The following is an 18,707-nucleotide window of genomic DNA, read 5'->3' on the forward strand; positions in this document are numbered from 1 at the left end:
TGAAACAGAAGGCGGTAACCACGGTGACGCCGCAAGCGTCTAGGTGAGCACGTTATTATTTCGCGGAAAAACTTAAAGGGGTAGTGCATGGCTCCTGTCGGTCTACAACAAAGGAGATGAAAAAAATTGTTCATTCACTCATGGTTGTTCGATAAGTACTTGATCAAACACAAATTCAGCCTACATACATGGTTTCTGAAATAAACCGTGTTAACACCAATGTGTTAGGCGACCACAAAAAATGAAACATCCTCTAAATAAATGCTGCTGGCCTTGCTCAGTACACTTCAAAATGGCTTTAAAATAAATCAGAGATGAACTACAACTTGGATATCACAAAATTGGGGAGAAAACAGGGGTAAAAGTACAAAAAATGTAAAATACATACATTTGAGATAAAAATATGCAATTTAATGTAGTATTGTAATATATGTTGAATGGGATTCCTTAATGCACAGTAAGAGCTTCATCTAAACAGTTAGCTTCAAGTTTACACACCTGAATGGGAGTTGAAGTCAGGTGCAATCTGACAACCTTTCCATCACAAATTATAATTTCATCAGTAATATGCCCTTACAGCAGAGACCACTTTAATACAAAACACAGTCTCCATGGTAACTCTTGATAGCTGCTTGTTATGGCTTGTTGCTAGAAAATGATTACTTTCTGATGGTGCCAGGGACATGACCCCCCCCTTGTGTGTGCGTGCGTGTGCGTGTGCGCGTGTGTGTGTGTGTGTGTGTGTGTGTGTGCGTGCGTGCGTGCGTGTGTGTGTGTACGCGTGTGTGTGTGTGTGTGTGTGTGTGTGTGTGTGTGTGTGTGTGTGTGTGTGTGTGTGAGAGAATGCTTGCAGGCGTGCATGTGTGTGTGCATGTGTTTGAACTTGACTGAAGTGAGCATCAGCTGAAAATGCACCATATAATAGGCCAATCATAAACAGATTGGATTGGATTGTTCGCAAGGTCATTGTGTTCAGCCCGAAGTGCATCAATCTTTTATACATTTCTTTTATCATACTCACCAAAAGTTTGAGCTCTGTATTCTTCGTCTGGTAGCCTATGTTGTGTATGTGGGTAGAGGGGTGGAAGGCTGCAAGGTTGTGTGATAACTATTATAATTGACTGGAACTGTCATGGCGATTCCCTTTGAAATGCCACTGGCACTAACCAAATAGCTTCTACAGTAACTGTAGTATGAACATTTTAGATTCTTCACGCTATATAGGGCTATACAGTATATATTGCAAACAGTACTGTTTTTCCAAAAATGCATTTGCAGGCTTCGCCTGGATGCCCTTGGCTTTCTTTATCATTTTTGTTTTTTTTATCGCTTTGGTACAATTTTCACAAGTATGTGGTAAAATTTCACAACTCTTAGTACAAAGCTCAAAACAGATAATCAAATAGGCTGCTTTTTCAAAACTTTAATCACATTATCAATTGACTAAGTACAACACATAACATCACACAGTAACTGTTTCACCAAACCTAATCAGTTTCATCTAGAAATACCTTTCATATAAAGTAATTTCCTTTCACAATGCAATGGTGGATCTGTTCTCATTTGTTTAAATACATTTGACCATCACTTAATCGAACTTAATGGTTAATCACATAACCGTTTGGTAAACCTATAGATTTTAAACTAGTTTGTCTACTATAAATGGATTTTGAGAACTACAGAAATAAAATGTGTGTTTGTTAAGTAGAAACATCTAAATGACCTGTATGATACATGATAACCATTCATAATGACTACTCGTTATTGCTAATTGATTTTACAAAGTGGTAACCACAACTGGTCACCATATACAAGGGTGTGTGTGAATGTAACAGTGTAGGTTCCGTCCCTCTCTTCGCCCCAACCTGGGCTCAAACCAGGGACCCTTGCACACATCAACAACTGACACCCACGAAGTATCGTTACCCATCGCGCCACAAAAGCCACGGCCCTTGCAACGCAAGGGGAACAACCACTTCAGGTCTCAGAGCGAGTGACATCACTGATTGAAATGCTATTAGAGCGCACCACCGCTAACTAACTAGCCATTTCACATCGGTTACATGAACACTTACAATTTCTTTCAATCTCCCCAGCAGGATAGGAGAGGAAGAAATTAAAGAGCTCGTGGACAAGTGGCCCGTCAGAGAGGTGGGCATGGGCCCCATCAAAGAGGTCAGAGGTGGGCATGGGCCCCATCAAAGAGGTGGACATCAGAAAGGGAGGCAGACGAACAATGTGGGGGAAACATCTCCATGTGCGCAGCTATTTCTGAAGATGGTGTGGTAGGACATATGACATTACTTGGATCCTACAACTCTGCACATCTCATTGTGTTGAGCAGGCATGTGAAGGGGTCATTGTGTGGGACAATGCCATTGTGTGGGACAATGTCAGGTTCCACCCTGCAGAGGTGGTTCAGACATGGTTTCGGGGCCATCCCCGATTCGTGACCCTATACCTGCCCCCATACACTCCTTTCCTCAACCATATTGAGGATTTTTTTTTGCATGGAGGTGGAAGGTTGAGCAAATAACAAGACTGTGCAAAACTGTCTTCAAGGCAAAGGGTGGCTACTTTGAAGAATCTAAAATCTAAAATATATTTTGACTTGTTTAACACTTCTTTTGGTTACTACATGATTCCATGTGTGTTCTTTCATAGTTTTGATGTCTTCACTATTCTGCAATGTAGAAAATAGTCAACAAATTAAGAAAAACCCTTGAATGAGTAGGTGTGTCCAAACTTTTGACTGGTACTGTATGGGAATGTGTGTGTGTGTGCGTGTGTGTGTCCAGGCTAATGCTCCTGCGAGTGCAGCTGATAGTGTGCTCTACTCTGAGGGGATGGCCACTTCCACTGGCTTGCAGGTAAAACAGCATCACCCATCTCTGCCCTTAAGCTTTCTACCCCCTACAGCAGTCTAAGGCACTGCATCTCAGTGCTAGAGGCGTCACTACAGACCCTGGTTCGATTTCAGGCTGTATTACAACCGGCCGTGATTGGGAGTCCCATAGGGCAGCGCACAATTGGCCCAGTGTTGTTAGGGTTTGGCCGGGGTAGGCCGTCGTTGTAAATAAGAATTTGTTCTTAACTGACTTGCCTAGTTAAATAAAGGTTAAATAAAAAAATACCCCGCCATCCTGCATCTGTGACCTCATTTCCTATTTACTCAGACATGCAGAAACACCCTGTGACCACAGCATCGTTTCATTTGCAGTTGTTCAATTAGCCTTAAAACAGCCCTGTCATTTTATCCATGTATTCAACATCACAGTTCACTCTGTAGCACACAGAGCCCTACTGTTCACCTCAGTGAATATTTCTAACAGTGTGAGCCAATAAACGTATTAGCCTATGAATAAAAAAATACAAACTTAAAATCTGAACTTTAATTGTGCCCTAAAGCAAATTAGACATCTGTATTCTTTAAGACAAAATTGGACACTCACCATGCATAGTGTCATATAATAACCACTCGAACGTACAGCGGCTTTTATGAAGAATATTGAATTATGTCTTGACAATACCTCTGAGTGCCATTCTTCAATATGAATAAGGGCTTTGAATGGTAAATGAGGTTACCATGCCAACCCCTTGTCTTATATGATATAAAATACACGGAGAAATGTTCTCCCAGTAACTGTTGTTGCTGCCAGCCTTAAACAATGCAAAACACACTAATTAATTCATAAATTAGCTAATCGATCAAAGGGAAATTACTTTCATCCCCTTGAGCTTGTGACAGCAGAATAATTTGGAAAGGGCCCCTCCGCATTTAGTCTATCAGGACTCCTTATGCATATGAATGTTTTACAGTAATACAGAACATTTTATTCAGCTAAAAGATAATGATAATGTACTCATTCTTTTAGGCTTACTTAATTTGTGTTAAACCGTCTTTTGCAGTTCTTACTGATAGTACTGCAAGTTTCATTCATCAGTCATAGACAGGGAATTGTAATATATTCTCAAAGTCTGAAATGGTTCAATAGAAAGACATAGAAAAAGACCCCCACAGCAGCATGATGATAATGATAGAATTAGTGTATGACCAGCCTAATTAGAAATAGAAAATGTACTCTTAAGATAAGTTTTAAAATCACTTCGTGGAATCAATCCACAATGTGGTTATATTCCTCTAATTTCAGTTTCCTTTTTAAATGTATCTCCTCTATTTGATGTTTCATTAGAAAATAATGACTTTCAAAAGCAGAGTGTCTTTGATGAAGCAATTAACCACAACCAGGAACAGAGAGCATTAAGTGAATTTCAACGGCAAAACTCAAAGGGCAGTCACTCATCTGAACGTGTTTCGCTATGTTTAAATTTAGATTAGATTACCATTCTCAAACAGTAATTTTGCAGGATATTAATTCTCCCCTTTCACTCAAAAATATTCTGCAGCAGTACTGTATGTCAACATGTTTACAATATAGTATGTAAAATATATCCATGCTATATTGGCAAACTACAGTTATTCTTCCTAATGTACAGTAAATCATATGATTTTCTAGTCTCCCATGAAAAATGAAATTTTAGCATGAAGTGAAATTCTGTATAAAGAGATTGAAAAATTCAAATTGAGCTATAATTCTGTCAGACAAAAGGGGTTAAATGTTCCTCTAGCTAGCACACACACACACACACACACACACACACACACACACACACACGCACACGCACACACACACACACACACACACACACACACACACACACACACACACACACACACACACACACACACACACACACACACACCACACACCACACACGCACACACGCACACACGCACACACGCACACACACACCACACACCACACACCACACGCACACGCACACGCACACGCACACGCACACACGCACACACACACACACACACACACACACACACACACACGCACACACGCACACACGCACACACGCACACGCACACGCACACGCACACACCACACACCACACACACCACACACACACAGCTTAAATGCTTTATATAAACAGAACATTTTGTTTTCAATTAATGCTTGATGAAGCAGTGAAAAATCATCATCTTGATTATAATGTTGTTGTTTAATCCCCCTAAAAGAGAAACAACAAGGAGAGAGATGGAGATTATTTTTAATCCAGGGAGCCGCTTAGCAAAAACAATAGCATGACCAAGGGGACACACCGAGGGATGCAAATATGGATACATTTTGTCTGCCAAATATAACAAAGAGAAACAACATGCGGAAGCTGTCTGTGCAATCTGTGAAAGGCTTTTAGGGAATGGAGGAAAAATGAAATCTAGATTGAAAACCATCTACGTGATTACATTTACCCTGAAAGGCTGAGACAGATGTCTTCGACCTTATATTAATCAATACAAAACTATAAAGCATGATGATAATCTAATCACTGCATTACCATGTTAGCTCTCCACATTGGAAAACTGGTGTTACAAAAGCCAATATGAATATAGGCCAAACCAGGATCCAAATATGGCATTTTTGTAATTCTGGTTAATGTTCATGCTCAAATTATATTTGTTAGGCATTGTTTTCATATTTATTTAATACAGCAAACAACATCTGCTCAGTTTGAATGATCAACACTATATATTTTTTAATTATTTAACTAGGCAAGTCAGTTATGAACAAATTCTTATTTACAATGACGGCTTACCCTGGGCCAAACCCGGACGACGCTGAGCCAATTGTGTACGGCCCTATGGGACTCCCAAACATGGCCGGATGTGATGCAGCCTGGATATAACACTACAAGATATGTTCACAGACTGTTTAGACTCAGGTCTATTCACTAAAAGATACTCTCAACCAAGACCCCCTGTGCTTTCCCAACTCCCATATAGCTACATCCTATCTCAGTCATGCCATTTAGCTGCTGGTTGACTCTCTCACTGCTGAGGATGTCAGGCAGGCCCCCTCCCTCTACAGAGTGTCCTCATCAGAGCGGAATGAACCTGGCGCTGACACTAATAAAGAATACCATCTGTGCCTGGCAGGCGGAAGGAAAGAGGCGAGTGAACCAATGAACTTCTCTGTAGCATCTCCTCTCTCACCCCATGCCACTGGCTCCCCTGAGCTCTGTCATGATGAAAGGGGAAGAGTGGTGCAGGGGTAATTAAATTCCAGCAGGGGTCAGAGGCGACCCCAATAGCACTATCTGTAACAGGGTCAGCAGAGACATTATGACTGAGGTTCAGAAATGTCAAAGAGACTAATTGTGGAAAAAGCATTATCTTCAAATTGCTCCATCTCTCAGACGATCACATACAGTTCAACAATATGAGTACCGTACTCAACAGTACCTATGGGGAGGAAAATAGCCCCCTGGTCTCATGTAGTGGAGAGGTGAAGTTGTATTATCATACACTTTATCTCTGAGAGAAGACTTATACAAATTATATAAACATTTAAAAAATGACTATATCTACATTTGTGTTCATTGTGCCTTTTTTCTTTTCTGTATTATTGAGAATCCACTTTCATCTTCAAATTGTAACTCCTGAGTGGCACAATGGTATAAGGCACTGTGTGTTAGTGCTAGAGCTGTCACTACAGACACCCTGGTTTGAATCCAGACTGTATCACAACCAGCTGTGATTGGGAGTCCCATAGGCCAGTGCTCAGTTGGCCCAGCGTCGCCTGGGTTTGGCCGGTGTAGGCCGTCAGTTGAAAATAAGAATTTATTCTTAACTGACTTGCCTGGTTAAATAAAGGTCAAACAAAATCGGAATTATGATCCGATGCAATTCTTTGATAATGTATTGACAAATATTTTTATAACTAACCCCCTTCTGTCTGTGGCATTGCCACCTGCTGGTTTACATTGCCTCTCACAACCATACTTCACTTCACAACTAGTTTTACGAGATTACGGATCTCAAATACACCAAGGCTGGTTGACTGGAATGTGGACCGCCCAGTCTGGAAAAATAGATCAGCACTACAAGCACGAGTCTGAAGTAAGATATCAATTTAACTGATTACAAAATGTATTCAAGAACGTTTACAAGTCAATTTATTTAAGTTAAAGAAATGTTTGGCTCGTAATGTAATTTGGCTTTACAGCCACTATAAGAGACTGTCATCAACTGACATCATGACATTAGCTAGGGTGGCTAGTTAGGTAAAAGTTAGCTGTGGTAGCCTAACGTTAGCTACAATGGAAATGTACACCTAGCAGCACTAACGTTAAGTGTATCAAAACCAATCGATTATGGGGCACAGGGGCAGCTATTGTGAGAACTGGGTCGGCCTAAGTATGTGTCGTAGCCTAAATAATGAATTTTATACTATTTATTGATTATGTGAATGAAAATGCCATCGAGCTGCAAAGCACATTGAATTGAATGACGCCACACACACAGGGCGCATTCGATTATGCTGAGCCACGAGGCACGGGTCTATGCCTGCAACACAAACTCAAAAAAGTTCTGGGACACTGTAAAGTCCATGGAAAATAAGAACACCTCCTCCCAGCTGCCCACTGCACTGAGGATAGGAAACTCTGTCACCACCGATAAATCCACTATAATTGAGAATTTCAAAAAGCATTTTTCTACGGCTGGCCTTGCTTTCCACCTGGCTACCCCTACCACGGTCAACAGCACTGCACCCCGCACAGCTACCCGCCCAGGCCTTCCCCATTTCTCCTTCTCCCAAATCCAGTCAGCTGATGTTCTGAAAGAGCTGCAAAATCTGGACCCCCACAAATTAGCCGGGCTAGACAATCTGGACACTTTCTTTCTAAAATGATCTGCCGAAATTGTTGCAACCCCTATTTACTAGCCTGCTCAACCTCTCTTTCGTGTCGTCTGAGATTCCAAAAGATTAGAAAGCAGCTGCTTGACCCAAACTGCTACAGACCTATATCTATCCTATCCTGCCTTTCTAAGGTCTTCGAGAGCATACAGGTCGCAGTGGTGGGTAGTATATTGAGCTTTGGTGACAAAATGGACGGCACTGTGATAGACTGCATCCAGTTTGCTGAGTAGCGTGTTGGAGGCTATTTTGTAAATGACATCGCCGAAGTCAAGGATCGGTAGGATAGTCAGTTTTACGAGGGTATGTTTGGCGGCATAAGTGAAGGAGGCTTTGTTGCGAAATAGGAAGCCGATTGTAGATTTAATTTTGGATTGGAGATGCTTAGTGTGAGTCTGGAAGGAGAGTTTACAGTCTAACCAGACACCTAGGTAGTTGTAGTTTTCCACATATTCTAGGTCAGAACTGCCCAGAGTAGTGATGCTAGTCGGGCGGGAGGGTGCGGGCAGCAATTAGTTGAAGAGCATGCACTTAGATTTACTAGCATTTAAAAGCAGTTGGAGGCCACGGAAGGAGTGTTGTATGGTGTTGAAGCTCGTTTGGAGGTTTGTTAACACAGTGTCCAAAGAAGGGCCAGATGTATACAGAATGGTGACGTCTGCGTAGAGGTGGATCAGAGAATCACCAGCAGCAAGAGCGACATCATTGAAATATACAGAGAAAAGAGGTCCGGACAACAGGCCCTCCGATTCGAAACACTGAACTCGATCTGAGAAGTAGTTGGTGAACCAGGCGAGGCAGTCATTTGAGAAACCAAGGCTATTGAGTCTGCCGATAAGAATGCAGTGATTGACAAAGTCGAAAGCCTTGGCCAGGTCGATGAAAACGGCTGCACAGTACTGTCTTTTATTGATTATATTGCATAGGACCTTGAGCGTGGCTGAGGTGCACCCATGACCAGCTCGGAAACCAGATTGCATAGTGGAAAAGGTACGGTGGAATTCTAAATGGTCGGTAATGTGTTTATTATCTTGGCTTTCGAAGATTTTAGAAACGCAGGGCAGGATGGATATAGGTTTATAACAGTCTATAACTTGCTCGATCTTGTGCGTCCTTTCATACTGTATATACACTGAGGATACAAAACATTAAGAACACCTGCTCTTTCCATGACATAGACTGACCAGGTGAAAGCAATGATCCCTTATTGATGTCACTTTTTAAATCCACAATCAGTGTAGATGAAGGGGAGGAGACAAGTTAAAGAAGGATTTTTAAGACAATTGAGACATGGATTGTGTGTGCCATTCAGAGATGTCAAGAACTGCAATGCTGCTGGGTTTTTCACACTCTACAGTTTCCCAAGTGTATCAAGAATGGTCCACCACCCAAAGGACATCCTGACAACTTTACACAACTGTGGGAAGCATTGGAGTCAACATGGGCCAGCATCTGTGCCGGGACCCCCCTTCCACATTGACGGCCCCTGCGTCTTCGCCGCTGGCTGGGCGGGTGTGTTAGAGGGGAATTCCTTCTTATGACATGAATATTGACTCAGTATATTCTCCACCTATTCACCACATGGAATCGTTCCACATCAGGGGTCTTCAACCTTTTCTTGCCCAGGGATCCCCTTTCAGGCAAACTGGTGATCCACGGATCCCCATCATACATTAGCAAAAATGCTGGGTTTTTTTAACCTCTTTTTTTATCAGCAGGTGAATGATAATGCCAAGGAGAATAATCAACATTTAAAAAATTATGATTTCGGTAGATAACTTTTCTTTATTTTGACCTTCCCACATAATTAGACGAGGAAGTGTAAACTCAAACAGCCTATTTAGCTAAGACAGAAATAAGATATTCTCCTCTCTTCTACTGTAGGTATGCAATTCAACATGTCTATTGTGAAACTTACTCCTCAGCCTGAAGTGTCTTGTGGCACCACTGGTAAGACTCTTCTAAGAGAGTGGTCACTTGTTCTAGCAAGGCAGAGGTCTGAGTTCACTCCAGGTATTGGCTGAATCGTGAGGAATTGTTATTCACTAAGCAAGCAGCATGATGTCCTTTACACTACCAACATTCATAAAAATATATATGTATTTTTTACTTTTTCATGTTTTCGAGGACACCCTGCAGTACCTGCGTACATTGGCAAAAGGATTGTCTACAACGGAATGTACAGTACCAGTCAAATGTTGTCTACGTACCCCTAGGGAGCCGCGGACCCCTGGTTGAATACCCTGTTCCATATAAAAAAGATACATGCGTAGGCTACAATGATGTATAGTAGCTAAGTATGTTCTGTTGTAGACTATCGTTTTTCCAATTCATGCATATTGTGGTTGAATCACATCTTATTTGTAGCCTATGACACGATGTGTACCATTTTGTTTGATGTGGTTATCTACTGTTTTAAGCTCAGGAACAACAACTTAAAAGTGTAATTTCTGATGTGAATTAGTAGTATTTTTTCCCCGAAGATGTATGCGTGTCATTTGACTATATTCTTATGTAGTATGTAACATGACTTCTCTGGGTATGCCACATTTATTTATCCTAGGTACTGACAGAAACATGGAGGAAGTCATGAGCAGGCTGCAGACATTGAGTGCAGATCAACTAAGGCAGGAGATTATCGGGGCAGGGCTGAAGTGTGGCCCCCTTACCCCCACTACAAGAGCCATCTTTGAGAGGAAGCTGGCCAGAGCCCTCCTGGAGAAGCAAGGAGGGGATGGAGGGGTGACTGATAGAGGTAGCTCCTCCAATACAGAGTCTAATGGACCCACAACGAACAGAGTAGAAACTGACCACAATCTGGGACTCAAATCACCAGCAGAGGAGGGTAAAGAGACAGAGGAATGGGATGAACCAGCACATCCCCTTGTTTACTATGGTGTATGTCCTCATTGGAAGGAGTCAGTGGTTGCTGATGGTAAGACCCCCCCCCCCGCTAGACAAAGTCCATGTATATGTGGACCGGAAGAAAGCTCTGAGAGCAATGATGACAATGAAAGGGTCCAGGTTTAAGCCCTTTTCAACACGAGAGGAAGCTGAGAAATTCTCAAAATGCATCAACGACATTAGCCCTTCAGCCAGCGCATTCGCACCTGTCGGGCCCCAGAGGGTGCTAGAAGCTGTAGTCCATATAGGTATGTCTGCTTCATAGCATAGCTGTATCTAATACAGAGCCACAATATAGATAGAGAGCTAGATGGATCATTCACCTCTTTTGTGTCATGTAAAATTAACAAGAAAAGTGTTTTTCGAGTGAGTTACTCACTCCACACTGATCAACATGCATACAACAACACTGTTGTCCTCCCAGGCAGCCCTATCCTGTGAACCTGGAGAGGGCCAATGATTTCCGTAGCCCCCGCACCCAAGACCTGACAGCCAAGCTGAGGAACGCTGTGGAGAAGGGGGACAAGGAAGCCTTCAGCAGGCTGGTCTGGGCCAACCCACGCTACCTCATCGGATCTGGAGACAACCCCACCATCGTCCATGTATGGTTCATATGACTCATGCATCTAACATCTCCATGAGAGCAGAAAGGTACTTCACATTATCTCACGTGGTCAAATAACTCACCCTCTTCATGTTTGTAGGAAGGGTGCCATTACAATGTCCTGCATGTGGCGGCCACAGAGAACCAGTCTGGGATGGTCCAGCTCCTCCTGGACACCCTGGAGAGTCCAGACTTCATGAGACTCAAGTATCCTGATGACCAGGAAGCCATGTTACACCAACGCATCCGCTACCTCAACACACCTGACAAAGCAGTGAGAACTTATATGAACCGTATTTGTGTTATACACAGGTAGTCGGCACAATACACACATACATTGTAGTCTGTTAATTTGAGTTAAAGTGTGTAAATGTAGTAATACGATGTGCTGAATGTGTGTGATGTTTTTGCAGAGCAATGAAACTCCTCTTCACTTTGCCTGTAAGTTTGGATGTCCAGACGTGGTCAACATGCTGTGTTGTCATCCTGGTTCTGACAAACAGCGGCAGAACAAGTACAACCAGAAGCCCTCTAGTGTAAGCTATGAAATACAGAATCGCTTTTTTTGCACTTAAACACTTAAGCATTCCATTTTGGCTCAGTAAGGTGTATTGTCCCATGAATTTCATGCCAGAAACTGCACACTTTAGAAGACTAAATAGTTGTATTACTGCTTTTACAGGTGATATGCGAGAGGAAAAACAAAACCCCTGTCATAAAAAAGAAAATCAAGGAATATTTGGAGGGTAAGTTTAGATGTTTGCCAATGCTGGCTATAACACCTTTTTGTGAGTGCAAATTCCAACTTGTGAACACATTGCTAACTTTTAACCTTGCTGACACAGAACGGTGCTATGTTCCCTTGCTGAGGGATACCAACAACAGCTTCCAGCCTGTGATTGGCTTGCCATGGTCTCCAAGCCCATTGGAGGTGGATTTTAATTCGCTGGGATCTGCAGTGGTCGGGAGTCCCATAGAGCCAGTCATGACTGTGAAAGCTTTTGTGGGACCACTCAGTCCTTCTAAGGTAACAGCATCATTTGAAATCATATTCATTCTCAATAACTTGGAGTATTGGTATTACAATTTACCCCTAATGGTGAAGGTACATAAGGCTGTCAGAATTTAGATATGATTTCATTGTTTTAGCACGATCCACAGAGTTTTTAAACTATGGCGCGTGACAATGCGTCAATAAATCAGCACAATCTACTTTTTGGTCTGCTGGAGTCTTTCAGCTGAACTTGGGATCATGCATACAAAGCCAATTTTGATACAAAAAAAGAGTAAGGAAGAGTAATGTACAATATGGCGAACTTAGCTAACAAGGCTTTTGTGGTAAGTGCATGGATGCCGCCATCTTTATGCACCTCCACTATTCTATGTCTCTAAACGTTACAAGCCAGTAACTGTTTGTCTTCCAGGCAGATGAGTTCCACAGACTATGGAGAACTCCACCCAGGGATCGAGCAGAGTATTTCCACTGTATTCTCAAATCTGACCCTGACCGGGGAGCAGAGCGTGTGGGGAGGTGAGTGAACAGAATAATAATAACGACAGTGGGCAAATTACCATGATTAGGATTAAACAAAACAGCATTTGGGTCCCAAAGGGAACAGACATAGTACAGTGGTATATTATCTGAGTGATCCCCATTGTCAGGGAGATTGCACATGACATGGGGCATCCTTGGGCAGAGTACTGGGACTTCCTGGATAGCTTCATTGACCTGTCTACAGAGGAGGGACTGAGGAGGTTGGAGGAGTATCTGGATAGGAAGGACCAGACTGAGCCTCCCCTAGAAAGATATGGGAAGACAGAGGGGACTGGTGCTGGATTTAAAACATCAACCCCCTCCAAAGGTAAGCACTTCCACAACAAACCTTAGAAACATGGATTGTATGTGATAACATCATATTATTAAATGCTTAAAATTATAGTGGGAAATCCCCCCAAAATAATCTACAATTCATCATGTGGTTGATGATGTCATTCCAGACGAGCAGAACCAGAGCCATGTCCTGATCAACAACATCCTGAATGACAGAAGGTCTCCATCAAAGGAGAAAAGTCTCCTGTGTGTAACCTCCTGCCAGAGTTTGAGAAATCTAGCCTAAAGGATGGCTCTGTCCAAGTGAAGGACCAGGAGGAGGTAAAGAGTGTTGAGGGCCGTCTGGCTCCCTCTGTATCCAGGAAAGAGGGCCTGGGCCTGGGCCTGGGGGATGACAGTTTCTGGAGGACCTGGGAGGGGAGCCAAGGGAAGAGGCAGGTGGAGGAGCTCTCCAACCCCAGCTCAGAGGAGTATCTGACAGCAGACGAGGGCTTAGACTCTGAGTGCCCAGGTAGTCCCAGAGATGGGCGAGACGGGAGAAGAGAAAGTAGAGGCTCAGGATCCTCTAGCGTATCTTACAAATACACGAAAGGAGATGCTTCGAAAGAAACAATTCTGACAACCGGCACCCCTACAAGACGAAGACAGGAACTGTTCACGGACGGGTAAGTCTATATTTACTGTAACAGTAAATTATATCAGTCAACCTGTCAAAATGATCTGCTGCATTTGTTTTGGTAACCCAAGGATGTGTTAACCAATGTTCTTTGAATCTTTCTTGCAGGGAATCTCCCACCAAGTTGGACAGTGAGGTCCTGCCTGCAATGACTAACATGGAGATTGACCCTGAGAGAAACCCCTGCATTACTAGGTGGAGGAACACCATTATGGCCTATCCCTCTTCACAGTGGCTAAGGTGAGTTAGCCACTGTTCCGTTTCTTTATGCTGTGTCAACAGACTTGTACCTGTATTGTCTTCGATGCTCCAGGTGGTTCATTCTGCTGATGTTGTGTATTTCCAGCTGGCCAAGGCCGACAAGGAGGAAAAGTTTGACTGGGACTCCAAACTGTTCTCCCAGCAGGCTCAGCTTTTGCAGCCCAGGCCCCCACACTCCTGCTCAGAGCTGTTACACCCAGACCATCCTCTGCAGGACTCTCTTCCGCTCCCCAAACTGACACAGGGAAACCACAAGAAAACAGGATGTCACGTCCCAGGATCTGAAGGTGGTGTTGCACATACAAAAGGGAAAGTTGGCCAACATCCTGCACCACCACAGCAGGTCCATAGTCTAACAACTGACTTTATAACCCAGGCAGTCCTTATTTTACCCTTGTGTTGGTTTCCATTTGTACAACTCTTTCGGCTGTTCTATGCAAGGCACTGCTCCACTTAACACTATTACCTTATCAACAGCACTAATGCTGCCTGCCTACATGCATGTCCTCAATGCAAGCATTCTCTTCTGGCGAATAGCATAGCTACAGATTACACTTTCAACTTGAAGTTACCTAATGGAGTGTACACTTTTCCCAGTGCCTATGTAATGTGTGTGTATACAAGATGCTTTATATATGAAATGTTCAAATAATGCTTTTATATTGTTAATCACTATTACCTTATTCCAGAGATACATTTGGAGAGTTTTAAATTGTTTTAATTTATACCTTTACACAAGAAGAATGATTATAACTCTATTCAGATAACCGTTTATTCATAAAATGTAATAAGCATGATCAAATAAATCAATTTACTAAGAACATATACTGTAAAGTACATTATTCCAAATGTTTTTCCATACATTACATTTACATTTTAGTCATTTAGCAGACGCTCTTATCCAGAGCGACTTACAGTAGATACAAAACTATAGTCAAAAGAATGATTCCCAATGTGGGCAAAACTATCTTATAGAGGAGAAATGTTTGCTTCAAATGATGTGGCAGCAGAAGGTCAGGTTACATGGGGTCAGCCAATAGTGGTGGAGTGTCTGGTGCGGGTGAGTTTTTCAGGAGGCATAAAGCCCGAGTCGCCCATCCTCAGTCCCACCCTGCCACTCGGTCTGATGGTGATCCAGGTGATGCTGCCGTTATTCAGGCCCAGCCGCAGCCAACCTTCTGTGGGAAACTGCAGAGCCCTGGATCAACCAAGAGAAACCGTTCCATATTGTAAGAACATTTGCCCTCACAATCAATGCCTAAAGAAATGTCCCTATTAAAAACATTTCCATAGGAAACCAGGACCTTGGACTAGATTATTAGAGACTGCTGAGCATCAACTAGTAGATTATACAGAGCATATCATCTTTGTTTTTCACACCTTTACAGTAATCAATTCATTTCTTGAATGTTCACCTCACTGAGGACAATCACTCACTATGCATTAGCTGAGCTATGCTTGTGAAAATCAATGCAACTCAATTCCTAGGATGTTGTTGGTTGACGCGAGGCACTGACGTGCACACAAAGTAGTGAATAACATTTGTGTGGCAGACAATGATCTTACATCTGTCCTCTGTCTGCTTGTTGTCTGCACGGTGGATGTAGAGACGGAAGGCTACCTCGATCCGAGCTCCATCTTCATGATACTGCAGAAACCAAAGAACCACTACAGGGTGTAAGGGAAAGTTATGACAGATATCCAATTTTGCACAGTGCTTAACACAGATTGCTTTGAATCTCAAAAATAGATTGTATCTCACAAGAAAAAGGTGAAGTGTGTAATTGCATCTATCTCCGGGATTAAGCACAGCAATCACTCAACACAGTCAGGTTTCCAGGTGATAGGTGGCACAGGCTCAATAGGAGCATTCTCTCTAAGCAGGTCACAGCTCACTTTATCCAACTTTAATGCAGAGAGAGAAACAGACAAGTTCAATGGTTAGGACACTTCAGACTGAAGGCTTAGAATTACTTTTGAGTTTGAGGTTAGAATGAGTGGTGTCCTGTTGTCTCTGACCAGGGAGATACTTGCTGATGTTGCCGGTCTCTGTGACACGGGTCATGGAGTGGACCATGACATCATACTTCAATGCCAAGGCAGCCAATCGCTGAACAGTGTACTCGAATAATGTGTACAAGAATAATGTTTGAATGAAATTAGAGTTTAATGTTGAGATTCAGTACAAAAAGTTTGTGTTGTTAGCATCAGTTAACCAGCCAACCCACCCGCCTTGTTGCTGCTGGTACGCTAAAGTAGCATATGTGCTACAAGATAACACAACCACAGTGATTTATCATCACTGTTTGATATATCTAACCAGTGATATCTTGTCTGCATTTCATTTAGTTAGCTAGTCCCTACCATTACAAAGTATCAACTTGTTGATTACATTCACATTTTAGTCATTTAGCAGACGCTCTTATCCAGAGCAACTTACAGTAGTGAATGCATACATTTCATACATTTTTTCTCCGTACTGGTCCCCCGTGGGAATAGAACCCACAACCCTGGCGTTGCAAACACCATGCTCTACCAACTGAGCCACACGGGACCATGATGATGTCTCCATCAGTAACCTAAAAAGGGAGTAGCTAACTTGCGTTGTCGTCGAGCATCAAACGGAAGTAACCATGGCCACGGTTCTGTTGGCTGGGATTGGAGAGGACACTTAACTGTCAATCATTCACAGAGAGATAATGACATCAATCACATCACTAGATTTCTTGTAATATTTTTGCAATCTTGACAAATCAAATCAAATTGTATTTGTCACATGCACTGAATACAACAGTTGAAGACCTTACAGTGAAATGCTTACTTACAAACCCTTAACCAACAATGCAGTTTTAAGAAAATATCCCCCCCCCAAAAAAAGTAAGAGATAAAAATAAAAAATAATTAAAGAGCAGCAGTAAATAACAATAGCGGGGCTATATACAGGGGGTACCAGTACAGAGTCAATGTGCAGAAGCACCGGTGTCGAGGTAATTGAGGTAATATGTACATGTAGGTAGGGTTATTCAAGTGACTATGCATAGATACTAACAGAGAGTAGCAGCAGCGTAGAAGGGGGGGCAATGCAAATAGTCTGGGTAGCCATTTGATTAGCTGTTCAGGAGTCTTATGGCTTGGGGGTAGACGCTGTTTAGAAGCCTCTTGGATCTAGACTTGGCGCTTCAGTACCGCTGCCATCTGGTAGCAGAGAGAACAGTCTATGACTAGGGTGGCTGGAGTCTTTGACAATTTTAGGGCTTTCTCCTGAGGGGGAATAGGTTTTGTCGTGCCCTCTTCACGACTGTCTTGGTGTGCTTACACCATGTTACTTTGTTGGTGATGTGGACGCCAAGGAACTTGCAGCTCTCAACCTGCTGCACTACAGCCCCGTCGATGAGAATGGGGGCGTGCTCGGTCCTCTTTTTCCTGTAGTCCACAATCATCTATTTTGTCTTGATCACGTTGAGGGAGAGGTTGTTGTCCTTGCACCGCACCGTCAGGTCTCTGACCTCCTCCCTATAGGGTTAGGGTCTCGTCATTGTCGGAGATCAGGCCTACCACTGTTGTGTCATCGGCAAACTTAATGATGGTGTTGGAGTCGTGCCTGGCCATGCAGTCATGAGTGAACAGGGAGTACAGGAGGGGACTGAGCACTCACCCTGAGGGGCCCCTGTGTTGAGGATCAGCATGGTGGATGTGTTGTTACCTACCCTTACCACCCGGGGGCAGCCCGTCAGGAAGTCCAGGATCCAATTGCAGAGGGAGGTGTTTAGTCCCAGGGTACTTAGCTTATTCATGAGCTTTGAGGGTACTATGGTGTTGAACGCTGAGCTGTAGTCAATGAATAGCATTCTCACGTAGGTGTTAATTTTGTCCAGCTGGGAAAGGGCAGTGTGGAGTGCAATAGAGATTGCATCATCTGTGGATCTGTTGGTGCTGTACGCAAATTGGAGTGGGTCTAGGGTTTCTGGGATAATGGTGTTGATGTGAGCCATGACCAGCCTTTCAAAGCATTTCATGACTACAGACGTGAGTGCTACAGGTCGGCAGTCATTTAGGCAGGTTACCTTAGTGTTCTTGGGCACAGGGACTATGGTGGTCTGCTTGACACATGTTTATCTCACTGATACGCTTGTCATCCAGCAGGAAAACAGACTCCTTCTCCTTGACAAATCAACAGTTTGACACATTCACAAACTGCACAGATACTACTAGTCTGTTTTCACTAGTCTATTTCATGTTCAGAAGGACTTTGTTTTCCTGCTGGATGACAAGCGTATCAGTGAGATCAGCATGGTGTCAGGATGCACCAAGAAGAAGACCCCCAAGCTTTTAGTGACCCTTTCAGTTCAACGCCATTTGATTCCATACTAACACGGCAGTAATTCTCATTCCCATGATTCATTTCCATTTGTAGGTGTCTGGCTTGCAGGATTGCTGGTCTCTGGAGAGATGTATCTATGGAGCAGGGACAAATACTCCTTGAAGACCATGGCAGCAGTCCCAAAGTTGGAGCTAAGTGTCACTTTCTTGAAGATCCAATGGCAGGATGGCCAGTGTTTGGTGAGTCTACTGGGATAGACTTCTCAGGGTCAAAGGGTCAATACTTCCTCTCAAGCATTTATACTCCTATATACGTTTATTTTCATTATACAATCAAAGATC

At 43.0% G+C, this 18,707-nt stretch overlaps 2 protein-coding genes across 2 annotated transcripts; one reads left to right on the plus strand and one right to left on the minus strand.

Moving 5' to 3' along the window:
* Positions 1 to 10,346: 10,346 nt before the first annotated feature.
* Positions 10,347 to 13,537, plus strand: LOC115148323 (ankyrin repeat and LEM domain-containing protein 2-like). Its single transcript, XM_029690246.1, has 11 exons — positions 10,347 to 10,524; positions 10,727 to 10,905; positions 10,984 to 11,003; positions 11,098 to 11,275; positions 11,378 to 11,551; positions 11,691 to 11,813; positions 11,960 to 12,023; positions 12,123 to 12,304; positions 12,702 to 12,808; positions 12,940 to 13,139; positions 13,276 to 13,537. The coding sequence occupies exons 1-11, from the start codon at positions 10,347 to 10,349 to the stop codon at positions 13,392 to 13,394; spliced, it is 1,524 nt and encodes a 507-aa protein (XP_029546106.1). The 3' UTR covers positions 13,395 to 13,537.
* Positions 13,538 to 15,074: 1,537 nt separating this feature from the next.
* Positions 15,075 to 16,603, minus strand: LOC115148324 (serine/threonine-protein phosphatase PGAM5, mitochondrial-like). Its single transcript, XM_029690247.1, has 5 exons — positions 16,586 to 16,603; positions 16,065 to 16,167; positions 15,870 to 15,952; positions 15,563 to 15,693; positions 15,075 to 15,243 (listed from the first exon to the last, which is right to left on the minus strand). Exons 1-5 carry the CDS (start codon positions 16,601 to 16,603, stop codon positions 15,075 to 15,077), a joined length of 504 nt encoding a protein of 167 aa, XP_029546107.1.
* Positions 16,604 to 18,707: the final 2,104 nt, after the last annotated feature.

This window comes from Salmo trutta, chromosome 15 (assembly GCF_901001165.1).
Source record: "Salmo trutta chromosome 15, fSalTru1.1, whole genome shotgun sequence".
NCBI classification, from domain to species: Eukaryota; Metazoa; Chordata; class Actinopteri; order Salmoniformes; family Salmonidae; genus Salmo; species Salmo trutta.

What these genes read in the sequence shown, in the direction of transcription:
- LOC115148323 (XM_029690246.1), top strand. Translation starts at nt 10,347, where the DNA reads ATGGAGGAAGTCATGAGCAGGCTGCAGACATTGAGTGCAGATCAACTA. An exon ending in ATGGATCATTCACCTCTTTT is followed by an intron (nt 11,004 to 11,097) that starts GTGTCATGTAAA and finishes TTGTCCTCCCAG; the next exon opens with GCAGCCCTATCCTGTGAACC. An exon ending in GACCACTCAGTCCTTCTAAG is followed by an intron (nt 12,305 to 12,701) that starts GTAACAGCATCA and finishes TTTGTCTTCCAG; the next exon opens with GCAGATGAGTTCCACAGACT.
- LOC115148324 (XM_029690247.1), bottom strand. An exon ending in TCACCTGGAAACCTGACTGT is followed by an intron (nt 15,694 to 15,869) that starts GTTGAGTGATTG and finishes TGGTTTCTGCAG; the next exon opens with TATCATGAAGATGGAGCTCG. An exon ending in ATTCACTACTTTGTGTGCAC is followed by an intron (nt 15,244 to 15,562) that starts GTCAGTGCCTCG and finishes TGGTTGATCCAG; the next exon opens with GGCTCTGCAGTTTCCCACAG.